At 47.6% G+C, this 12,223-nt stretch overlaps 1 protein-coding gene across 10 annotated transcripts in view; it reads left to right on the top strand.

The window, feature by feature from the left end:
• FAM169B (Protein) overlaps positions 1-12,223 on the top strand; it is a 210,696-nt gene that overhangs the window by 66,750 nt on the left and 131,723 nt on the right. For all 10 annotated transcript variants that reach the window (XR_011439024.1, XR_011439019.1, XR_011439022.1 and 7 more), the window contains 2 exons: positions 5,785-5,967; positions 9,480-9,611. Coding sequence is in view for 3 of the 10 variants with exons in the window: in XM_070267716.1 (XP_070123817.1) it covers positions 5,785-5,967; positions 9,480-9,611 (315 nt within the window). In the remaining 7 variants the exon portion in view is untranslated. The remainder of the gene's footprint in view (positions 1-5,784; positions 5,968-9,479; positions 9,612-12,223) is intronic.

Raw genomic sequence — 12,223 nt, 5'->3', positions numbered from 1 at the left:
GGTGTGATTAGCATTTAGAAAAGGCTGGTGAAGTGCTTTTGTTTCTTCTCCCTGCCCCTCAGGTTTTATTTTGAAATAATTTTAGATTTACAGAAGAGTTGCAAAAATAGTGCAGAGAGTTCCTATTATATACGTTTTACTCACCTTCCCCTTGTGTTGACGTCTTAGATACCACGATACAGTGATCAAAAGTGAGAAATTAACATTGGTTAATTTTCCAGCAATGTCCTTCTTCTCTGGTTCTCTGGTAGGATCTGATCCAGGGTTCAGGGCTCTTTAGTCTCCTCTTCCAATCTGTGACCATTTCTTGGTTTTCTTTGTCTTTCATGATCTGGACGTTTTTGAAGAGTGGTGGTCAGGAGATTTGTGGAATATCCCTTATTGTGGGTTTGTCTGATGTTTTTCATGATTAAACTGGGCTTACGGGTTTGAGGGAAGTGACATGCCCTTCTCACAGGGTCACATCATACGTGGAGTTCATGGTATCAACATTACTGTTGGGAATGTTCACCGTCATCACTCAAGGGGATGTCTGCCACGTCCCTCCGCTGTAAAGTTACTGTTTTTCCCTTTTCATGCTTGATTTTATCTTTTTAATACAATTCATTTTATCTTTTTAAAATCGGTTTTATTGAAGTATAATTTTATGTCCCATAAATGTTTCCAGTTGTAAGTGTCCCATTCAATGATTTTTAGTAAATTTAGAGAGTTGAGTAACCATAACCACAATCCAGTTTTGGGATCTTTCCATCACTCTAAACAGTTGCCTGTTTGCTGTCAGTCTCTGTTCCCTCCCAGCTCTAGGCAACCACTAGTCTGCTCTCGGTCTCTATCACTTTGCCCTTCTGGACTTTTCATGTAAACGGAATGATACAATACATGGTATTTGCATATGGCTTCTTTTACTGAGCTGGGTGTTTTTGAGGTTCATCCAAATGGTAGCGATTTTAGCATTTCATTTCTTTTCCTTGCTGAGTAGTGTTCCATGGTATGAATGTACCACATTTTGTTTATGCATTTGCCAGCATGCTTTCCAGTTTTTGGCTATCATGAATAATGCTGCTATAAGCATTCACATCCATGTCTTTGTATGGACATAGGTTTTCATTTCTCTTGAGTGGGTTCCCAGGAGCAGAGTTGCTGGCTCATTTGGTAAGCATATGTTTAACTTTTTAAGAAACTGCCAAATTATTTGACAAAGTGGCTGTCCCATTATGCATTCCCATCAGCAATATATGAGGGTTTCAATTTCTCCACATTCTGTCAACACTTACTTTTGCTGGTCTTTTTTTTGATTGTAGCCATTCTGGTAGGTCAAAAGTAGCATTTCATTGTGCTTTTAACTCGGCTATCTTTTCACTGATTATTAACCATTTGTGTGTCTTCTTTGGAGAAATGTCTGTTCGGATTATCTGTCCTTTTTTAATTGGTTGTTTGATTTCATTTTATTGAATTGTAAGAGTTCTTTATATATTCTGGGTGTGTCTTTTATAAAAAATGTGATTTGAAAACATTTTTTACAGTCTTTGGCTTGTCTCTTCATTTTCAATTTTGATCAAGTCAGATTTGTCAATTGATTGTGCTTTTGTTCTTGAACCTAAGGACTCTTTGCCTAACCCAAGATTGTGAAGATTTTCTTCTGTGTTTTCTCCTCAAATCTTTATAGTTGTAACTCTCACATTTGTGTCTGGATCCATCTTGAATTAATTTTTGTATATGATGTTAGGTAAGAGTCCAACTTCATTTAAGAAAATACCTAATACATTAAAAAAATTAATAGACTTTATTTTTTAGAGGAGTATTAGGTTTATAGAAATATTGAGCAGAAAGTACAGAGTCCCCAAATCTCCCTCCCCCTACACAGACACACAATTTCATGTCTTATTAACATATCACTTTAGTGTGGTACGTTTGTTACAATTCATAAAGCAGTATTGATACAGATCTTGGTAGGCTAGGGCCGCCAGAACGAAATACCGCAGCCTGGGTGGCTTAAACAGCAGAAGTTAGTTCTCTCAGTTCTGGAGCCTGGAAGTCCAGGATCAAGGTGTTGGCAAGTTTGCTTTCTTCTGAGGCCTCTCTCCTTGGCTTGCAGGTGGCTGTCTTCTCCCTGTGTCCTCACATAGTCTTTCTTTGTGTGTGTGCACCCTGGTGTCTCTCTGTGTGTCCAGATTTCTTCTTCTTCTTCTTACAAGGACACCAGTCAGATTGGATTGAGGCCACCCCAACAGCCCCATTTTAACTTCATCACCTGTTTAAATGCTCTATCTCCAAATACAGTCATGTTCTCAGGTACTGGGGCTTTGGGCTTCAACGTACGAATTTTGGGAAGATAGAATTCAGTCCATAAAAATACATTATTATTAACTAAAGCCCATAGTTTACATTAGGGTTCGTTCTTTTTATTTACATTCTGTGGGTTTTGACCAATGTATAATGACATGTATCGACCATTATGGCATCATATAGAATAGCTTCACCCCCTAAAAATCCCCCATGCTCCCCCTGTTCATCCCTCCCTCACCACTACCTTTTGGCAACCACTATCTTTTTACTGCCTCCGTAGTTTTGCCTTTTCCGGAATGTCATATAGTTGAAATCGTATGTATGTAGGCTTTTCCAATTGGCTTCTTTTACTTAGTAAGATACCCTTAAGCTTTCTCCATGTCTTTTTGTGGCTTGATAGCTCATTTCATTTTAGCACTGAATAATATTCCATTATCTGGATATACCATATTTATTCATTCATCTATTGAAGGACGTCTTGGTTGCTTCCATGTTTTGGCAATTATGAATACAGCTGCTGTAAACATTTGTGTGCAGGTTTTTGTGTGGGCATAAGTTTTCAACTCCTTTAGGTAAGCATCAAGGAGCGTGATTGCTGGATCATACGGTTAGAGTATGTTTGGTTTTGTAAGAAAGAAACGGTCTTCCAGAGTGGCTGTACTATTTTGCATTCCCACCAGCAGTGATTGCGTTCCTGTGGTTTCACATCCTCATCGGCATTAGATATTGTCCGCGTTTTGGATCTTTGCCATTCTAATACTGGTATCTTATTGTTATTTTAATTTGCAATTTCTTACTGACATATGATGTTGAGTGTCTTTTGATATGCTTATTTGCTGTCTTCTTTGGTAGGTGTCCATATCTTTTGCCTATTTTTTAATCCAGTTGTTTGTTTTCTTATTGTTGAGTTTTAGGAGTTCTTTGTATGTTTTGGTAATAGTCCTTTGTCAGACGTGTCTTTTGCAAGTATTTTTTCTCAGTTTGTGGCTTGTCTTCTCATTCTTTTGACAGTGTCTTTCACAGAGCAGAAAATTTTAATTTTAATGAAATTCAGCTCATAAGTTTTTTTCTTTGCATCATGCCTTTGTGTGTAAAAACTTATCAGCAAACCCAAGGTCATCTAGACTTTCTCCTATGTTATCTTCTAGGAGTTTTATAGGCTTGCATTTTATATTTATGTCTGCGATCCATTGTGAGTTAATTTTTGGGAAGAGTGTAAGGTCTGTCTAGATTCATCTTTTTGTATGTGGATGTCCACTTGTCCAGCATCACTTGTTGAAAAGACCATCCTTTCTCCACTCACTTTGCTTTGCTCCTTTCTCAAAGCTCAGTTGACTCTATTTGTGTGGGTCTATTTCTGGGCTCTCTGTTCTATTCCGGCTTTTTTTTTTTGTTTTCTGCTTATGAATGTCCAAACATCCCGCCACTGTTTATGGAAAAGACTGTCCTTTCCCCTTTGAATTGCCTTCGCACTTGTATTGAAGTTCGAAGCGTAAGAATGCATTTCTGGACTCTCAGTTCTGTTCTGTTGACTTTTATGCCTGTCCTTGCCTCAGTGTCACATTGTCTTGATTACCTTGATTTTATAAGAAGCTTTGAAGCTGGGTGGTATAAAACCTCCAACTTTGCTCTGCTTTTCTAAGACTGTTTGCTTATTGTACAGACTTTGCATTTCATGTAAGTTTCCACTTACATGAATTTTCACAAAAAAGTCTGCCGGGATTTTGATAGGGCTGGGCTTGAACTTACAGATCATTTGGGGAGGAACTGCCACCTTAACAGTACTGAGTCTTCCAGTCCATGCACATGGAATTTCTCTTCGTTTATTTGGATCTTCTTTAATTCCCCTGAACAATGTTTTATAGTTTTCAGTACAAGGCTTGTGTTTATTTTGTTAAATATATTCTCAGGTATTTACTTCTTTTTAATGCTATTGTGAATGGAATTGCATCTTTATTTAATTTTAAACATTCTTAGCTTTGGAAGACTTCGCCATTTGGAGAACGTTGTTCTCAATGTCTATAAAAGTTGGAAGTTATATGATTCCTACCAAGGTGGTGCTGTCATTTCCGGCACATGTGGGTGAAATCCACATACTTTGCAGTTACCATCTCAAGTGAGTTGTTGTTGCTTGTTGGCCATAGCTTAATTTTTTCTGGCACAAAACCAGCTCTTTCTTTAGCTCAGCATTCCTTTGGTTGGCAGTTTGGGTGGGGCTCAGCTGGGATTTTCTCGTCTAGCTGGGCTGGCTTCTGTGTCTGTAGTCATCTGCCCATCAGGTAGATGGCTCTGCTTCTTGGGGCTGCCTAGATGTTGCCTGGACCACGCTTCTCTCATGGTGGCAGGCTAGCTCGGGTTTGATCTTGTGGCCAGTGGCACGGATCTTAGAGGGAACACAGGCCACTGGACCCCAGGAGGCCTAGCCTCAGAGTTGGTGTGCTTTCAGTCTGTTGCTCAAAGTGAGTCACCGGGCCAGTCAGATTGAACGGGAGGGGAACTAGACCCATCTCTTGATGGGCAGAGCTTCAAAATCACCTGCAAAAGGGTGTGCCTATAGGAAGGGGAAAAATGGTGACCATTTTTGCACACAGTTCACACTGCAGTAGCGTGTATCTGTGCAGTTCAGTATGCCTGATTAGAATCTGAATCACTTTTTTGTTTGTTCGGGAAATTACCCACCCTCTGAATGTTGGCAGGGACAAATACCCCCTCTTCCGGCAGGAGCTGAATACGCTACATATTTGTTTCCCTGGACCCCAGTGCATCTCAGGCACAGGCACCTGTGCAATTTGGAAGTGAGGGGGGTGATGTAGTAGGCTCCACATGGCTTTGATTTTCTGGTTAGGGTGACAACAGGTGACTGGCTGCAAGGCCGAGTCTCCATTGCAGAAACAGCAGCTGTGCTCGTGTTGGCGCTTGTTGCAGTAACGTTAAGTTGAGGGTGGAAAAGTGGGACGGGTACCATCTGTTGCCTCTCTCACTCTGCTGCAGCAGGGTCCTCGATGTTTATGGGAAGCGGGACCTGGTGCTGCGTCTCTTGGGTGAATGTGCTTTGCCATCATTGGACACGAGGAGCCTTTGTTAGACTTACTCAGACAAGTCCACGCCCTGGAGATGTGTCGCTGGGTCTCCCAGCCCACATCCCCTGCATTCAGGCAGCGCTTTGATGTGGCCCAGAGGCTCCTCATTGCCCTCAAGGGTCTCTGAGAACCATGCACAGTGAGGGGAGGGACGTGAAGGGTCTGGGTGCACCAACGGCCTTGCTCCGCTCGGTCAGCCAGGTTTGAGTTTCCTTTCAGTGCAGTAGGCTGGTGGCCGCGCTCGTAGCGGTTAATGACATGTGGGCTGATCAGTCAGCTGGAGATCTGGCAGTTTGGAGTGATCCGCTGCTTTGTCTTCGGTTGTTTGTGAAGCTAGCCCTGCTTCCAGGTGGCACCAGTGCACCGGCCGGTTAGTGCAAGCCCCGGGGACAGCGCCTGTCTCTTGCTGTCCCCACAGGCAGCCTGTGTGGCAGTGGCACAGGTGCGTGCTACCTGCTGCCTGTCTTCGACACCGTGTTTGTGAGGAGGAGATGCCGTCGCCAGGGCCTGGGCATGGCCATGCTGCGGGACTTCTGCGAGGCGTTCCGGGATGAAGAGGCCCTGGGGCTCAGCTGCCCCGTCTCTCCTGCCATGTACCAAGGTAAACCCCCCTCGTGTCGGGGAAGAGCGTTTGGGTGGCGGTGATGGATGACACGTGTGTGCTCTGGGTGATGCTGAAATTCCCCCGGGGAGGGAGGCTCCTTGGGGTCGGCAGCACTGGGACGTGCGTGTGGGTTTTCCCTTCCTCCTGAGAAATCTCTCGTTGCTTCCCCACAAACGAGACTTGATGCTCGATCACCAGGGGTGGACCTTTCGCAGCCTGAGAAATAATTGGATTTAGAAATAATAAAAAACAAATCAACACAGCGTCAGAGAGCAGCAGAATCCAGGGACCTGCTGCTCTGCTGAGGGTGCTCGGGGGGCCTTTGTTCTTCCACTTGAAGCTTATAGTTCGTGACTTTGCCCTGTCAACTAGAAGCTGCAGGGGAGCCCCGGAGCTGAAGGGGAGGGCAGTGGCTGGTGTGCAGAGGCCAGCTCTGAATGCAGAGCCACGAGCACCTCTGTAGCTGTCGCTGCGGGAGACGGCTCCCCCTTCTGTTCCTGTTCTCGTCCTACTGACTCCCTGTACTGGGTTCTCCAGAGAAACAGAACGAAAGGATGTCTACACATGTAGAGGGAAGATTATCATAAGGCATTGGCTCACTTGATGTGGAGACTGAGATGTCGCAAGATCTACACTTGGCAAGCTGGACGCCCAGGAGAGTCAATGGTGTGGTTCCAGTCCAAATGCCAACGTGCTCAAGACCCAAGAAAAGCTAATGTTTCAGTCCAAGTTGGAAGGCAGGAAAAGACCAATGTTCCAGCTCAGTCAGTCAGGCAGGAGGAATTCCCTCTTACTTGTGGGAGGGTCAGCCTTTTTGTTCTCTATTCAGGCCGTCAACTGATTGGATGAGGCCCACCCACCTTAGGGAGGGCAATCAATCACCATACTTAGTCTATTGATTTAAATGTTAATCTCATCCAAAAACACCCTCACAGACCACCCAGAATAATGTTTGACCAAATGTCTGGGCAGCCCAGGCCCAGTCGAGTTTACATATAAAATGATCTATCACAGTTGTCTTCCACATTCTAGAAGAGAAATCTTTATATGATTTGCCAGAAGAAGTTCCAAAAACCCTGGTGTTAAACATCACAGGCCAAGTCAACAAGGATGGGAGATTCTGATGAGCTTCTCCCCCAGGCTCCCCTTCTCGTCCATGAAGCGCCCCGCCTCCCCTGTTGGGCCCTGCCTCGCTTCGGGTCATACAGGTGCTTTTGGACCCTTAGTATTGAGTTTCCAGTGACCTTATGGGATGAGGGGAACAACAGATAGGAGAGAAGAGGCAGGAAAGGCGAGGAAGCTTCTGTTGCTCTAAGTTATAAGAAAAGCAGGTGAAACATATTTTCTTCAAATGTGTTTAGTTGTTTCTTTGTAAAATCTGAAGATCCTGGAATTTCTGCAGAGTGCTGGAGGCTTCCTGCAATGTGTAGCTCACTTTGAGGTGTTGAAAAGTTCTGGAATCCAGGCAGCTGGTTCTCCATCCACACCCCCGTCCTTTGTTTGAGTGTGTTGGTCCCCAGGGCAGCTACCTGGGTTTCCTCAGGGGAATAGCGGGCTCTAAAGGGTGGGGGCCGCCCCCAGGCTGGCACTGTGGAGGCCCTTGCAGGACCAGTCCCAGCTCTGCCTCCTCTGTCTCCGCCTGGCAGAGAAAGAAGACCCGAAGGTGCTGATTTTGAATCACGCTGTTGATGTCAGGGGTTTCAGCTGCCCAGCCTGGGGTCTCGGGCCTCCAGCTTTTACATCACCCCTGATTGTGCCTGGTTACCTGAGTGAGCAGGTGGAGTGTGGAGAAAGAAGCAGATGGAGGCTCCAGACTGGGTCCGGGTGTGCCGACTCCTTGCTTCACTGACCAGCTCTTATTGAGTACAGACCTGCCCTTCGACTGGACAAGAGGGATTCCTGCTCAGGGCCCCACAGTTTTGAGCCTCTTTTTTTTTTTCCCTGAGGAAGATTAGCCCTGAGCTAACATCTCTGCCAGTCTTCCTCTATTTGCTACGTGGGTTGCTGCCACAGTGTGACTGATGAATGGTGTAGGTCTGTGCCCAGAATCCGAACCTGTGAACCTGGGCTGCCAGAATAGAGTGCATCAAACTTAACCACCACACCATGGGGCCGGCCCCTGGAGCCTTTTGAAGCTGCACCTATTTCCACAGTGCAAGGCATTTGTGGGCCCAAGAGGATGTTCCCACTCAGGTCCAGGTCATTCCTAAACTGGCTCCAGGTACCAGGACCCCAGGATTCCTGCTAGTGGCTGCTGAGGGCCCCCGGGGACTGCATCCCTGGATATGTGGCCTTAAGGGCCGGCCACGTCACCAGGTTGTATATCCTTAGACTTCAGGGACAGCTGCAGGTGGGACATGGATGGGGTGTGGGTGTGGGCTCCATATTTGTACACACAGGCCCCTTGCAGTGCAGGGCGAGCTGGGCTGGCAGGAGAAGCCGGTGGGCTGCAGCTGGGGGCCAGCTCTCTTGGTCTTGCCACGTTCTGGTGCAAAACTCCAAGGAGTCCAAGAATTCTAAATTTGAATCTGGCTTTCCCTGTTGTTAGGAAGTTATATTTGTCAAGACAGGAGAGCAGAACATTCTCTCTAGCGCTCCGCTGGCGGCTTACACCTTTCCAACGCTTAGCATCACACGTGTAGGTTTCCATCTGTGCTTTTGCCCTGGGCCCGAAAATGTTGGGAGAGGGCCCGATGGAGTCCCCTCGGGCACCTGCAGGAGGAGGAGCGGCTTCCCGTGTGGCTGGATTCAGGCACTGCCATGTGGAAATGCTCACCCTGTGAATATGGGCATAAAGGTCTACAAGCCCTGAGGGGAGCCTGGCATTAAGGGATCTGTGGAGGGTGAGCTAGAAGGTTCCATGGGAGAGGAGGGCGGAGGAGGACAGTGCCCGAGGAGAGGACCGGGTGGGGCAATGTTGTAGCTGAATTGGGTCGTGTTCCCCAGATTCCTGTGTCAAAGCCCTGACCTCCGATGTGACTGAAGGTGGAGATGGTCCTTTAAAGAGGTGATTATGGTTAAATGAGGTCATAAGGGTGGCCTGATCCAATGGGACTGGTAAGAAGAGGTTCTTAGAAGAGGAGACTAGACCACTGACGGGTACAGAGGGAGGACCGTGGGAAGACACGGCAGGGAGGTGGCCATCTGCCAGCCAAGGAGAGAAGCCTCAGGAGAGGCTACACCTGCTACACCTCTGTCTTGGACTTGCAGCCTCCAGAAGTGTGAGAAAATAAAGGTCTGTTGTTTGAGCCCCGAGTCTGTAGTGTTTTGTTATGGCCGCCTGAGCTGACTAAGATGGGATGGATGAAGGTGGGAGCACAAGGTGGGCAGGTGAGGCTGATGAACAGTGGTTTGCGTGTAGCAGGTCAGAGCCGAGAGCTGGGGGTGCGGTGGGGGAATGGGGTGGGCTGGGGGAAGAACTGGAAGCGGCTATGTCTGAGGACGCAGAAGGGGCTGGCCTGTGCACCTGGTGAGGTGGCCTTCCTGACGCAGTGGCCCCTTCCTCTCAGTCTGCAGGAAGTTCCTGTTGGCGTGGCCGGAGGAGCGAGGGCGCCTGTGGGAGGTGGAGCCCCCGGGAGCCTGGGGCCAGCGAGGCAACATCTGGCTGAAGGTTCAGCTTCAACGGTCAAGCCTTCCAGACTGTGAGTGGGACTCAAAGAAAGTGCCCTTGGGTCTTCTCTTCCTCATGTCAGTATCTGTCGCACAGGTGAATTTATAGGCTGAGTCAGGCCGTGCAGATGTTACGTCTGTCATCATCGCGGGAACAAAGGAGGGAGGGAGATCTGGGTGGTGGCCTTCTGTCCTCCTTCCACCTTCCCTTCCTGAATGAACCACACCTGCTAGACCCTCCTGCCCCAAAAGAAAGATCTCCCCCAGTTAGCTGAAGCAGAACCTCCCCGGGACGAAGGGCTCCCGGTTTACAATCAGGATGCATCACAGAAACACGTAAGAAGATTAATTTCCTCTGTCTAGCTGAAGGTCGGTTGGAAACATTATTTTGAATAGGCAATGTGAACATGGGGTGAAAAATTCAAGACAGGCCAGGGTTTACTGCGGACCCCCTGCCTTGTGGGGAAGACGTGCATGCGGAGGTGGCAGCGTCCCGTGGCCGGCGTTCTGCAGGTGCCTCCCTTGTCCTCGTCCTTTTTAAGGGCAGCGTTGTGTGATCCCTTAGTGGGGAGGCAGTGGTGTTTATGCAGGCAGCTGCTGTTGCAGACACGCGCCGGCCTCAGTTTGCATTGTCAGAGACAGCACCTCGGCGAGTTTGCTGGCGGGGTTTTGATGGAGGGTGTCTGTGAGGGACAAGAACAAGGGGCGGGTCCCAAGACAGGGGACTGGAAGACCTTTAAGGAGCCAGAGGGTGGCAGACACCCTTGTCTCTGGATCTCCATGCTCCTTTGTGACAGTGTTCTTGCTGCCTCTCCCAGGTGGGGCAGGCGGGCCTTTCAGCTCAGCACCGAGGGCGCAGCGCGAGCAGGGCTGGTCCCGCAGGGCCCCCCACGCTGAGGGGCTGCATGGGGTGGGAGGCACGGGAGGTCCTCACAACTTCCCTTCACTGGCTTTTCTTCCCTCCTGGCATCGGAGCTCCTGTCGGTGTCAGACACCCTTCCCGAGGCTGCAGATGGCTCATTAGGGGCCATGGGCACGAAGGAGCAGGGCTTTCCTCCACGTGGGGAGCTGATTTACCTTATTGGTGACAGTGAAGAGTGCCTTGGAGTTTAGTGATGGTGATAGTGAGAGGTTTGGCTCTTATGGTGCCTTTCAACTTGAAGGCTTAGTGGATCTTTTCAGATATTAATGGGGTGACCAGGCACCTGGGAAGGAGGCCGGGGCAGGGCTGTGACTATGAGCCTAATGAGGCGGCTCAGTGACTTGCCCTGTGGCATCGAGAATTAGAAATGAAGGGAGGCCAGCCCGGATCCCCGTGCACTGAGCTGGCTGCCGTGCAGGTTTCTCCACGAGCTCCGCAGATGATTCTCCAGCCCCCGCACCGACCCGCCCTTGTGTGTCTTGGATGTTGAGCTCGTTGGCTGGGAATGGAGGAAAGAAAAAAAACAACACTGGCTCACATATCAGAATGTGGAAATAATGTGGAAGTGGCACAGGCCAGCAGGGAGAGGACATTTTCGAATAATTGGGGAGATGGCTTCCTCTGAGGAGAATTCCACTGGGGGTCATTTCAAGAGCTGAGAGCTGGTGTGGTCTGGTCAGAGGAAACCGAGCTGAGAGTCAGATGCCAGACCTGTCACTTTAACTCACTCTGAGATGCGCCAAGTCTCTCTTTAAAGCAGCAAATGAGGAGACTTTTGGAGAGAATGTTCCAGAAACATGTTCAAGTCCCTTGAAGGAAGAAGGGTCATTGTTATAATTAGGATATAATTAGATTACTAAAACTCACTCTCTTTTTTTTAATTCTAAGTTCAGGTCTTCTCACTTCCTGTATAAATCATGGTTAGTTCCCAGTTTCACCCACACCTTCTGTCTCCCCAGGGCCAGCAGGCAGGATTTTAATCCACTCAGGAAGGTTTTCAGCTGCCCAGCCTCATCTTGTAACAAATGTGTCAGTTAGTGCTGACAGTTGGGGTTTTCTCCAGGTTGGTGAGTGGGGGCAATTACGCATTAGCCCAGACGCTCTGCAGTTTCTGTGTTTCCATCTGTCTCTCTCTTCATGGACATCAGCAAGTGTTTGCCAGCTGGATTTACCCACAGGTCACCAAACAACGCAGATTCTGGAATCCTCTCTTCCCTGGAAATCTCAGAAGGCACTTAATTTTAGTTACTAATTAGTCAGTTATTTTTAGTTGCTTTCTTGAATTGTTCTGTTTTTCAGTTTCTGACTGTTATTTTCGAGGTTTCCTGCAATTTCGTGTGCCATAGAAATAGAACAGTAAGCAAGAAGCCCAGTGGAGCTGATCGCTTTTTACGTTCTAAGAAAGGCATGGACATTTTACAGCATTCCAAAGGGAAATTAACTTGTGCTCCTTTCAGATGTTTTAAAATCTATTTTTGGAGCAGTGTCATTTGTGGACTAGGTCTTTGAAAGTTTGCACGATCTTGCCTGTTGATAACATCTGTGGCTTATAATGGCCCTGGAAACATTTACAGGGTTCTTCAGACCTTTAGAGAGAAAGAGTTTGTGGGAAATCATTTTCTTCCTACACTCACTTACAGATGAAGCCTTTGAAACTTGAGCGGTCAGATCCTGACTCTCTCTGATGTGACTTCCCAGTTAGCCTGCCGATGCCTTCAGTTT

Source organism: Equus caballus, chromosome 1 (genome assembly GCF_041296265.1).
Source record: "Equus caballus isolate H_3958 breed thoroughbred chromosome 1, TB-T2T, whole genome shotgun sequence".
In the NCBI taxonomy this organism is placed as follows: domain Eukaryota; kingdom Metazoa; phylum Chordata; class Mammalia; order Perissodactyla; family Equidae; genus Equus; species Equus caballus.
This window is presented reverse-complemented; position numbering and strand designations above follow the sequence as displayed.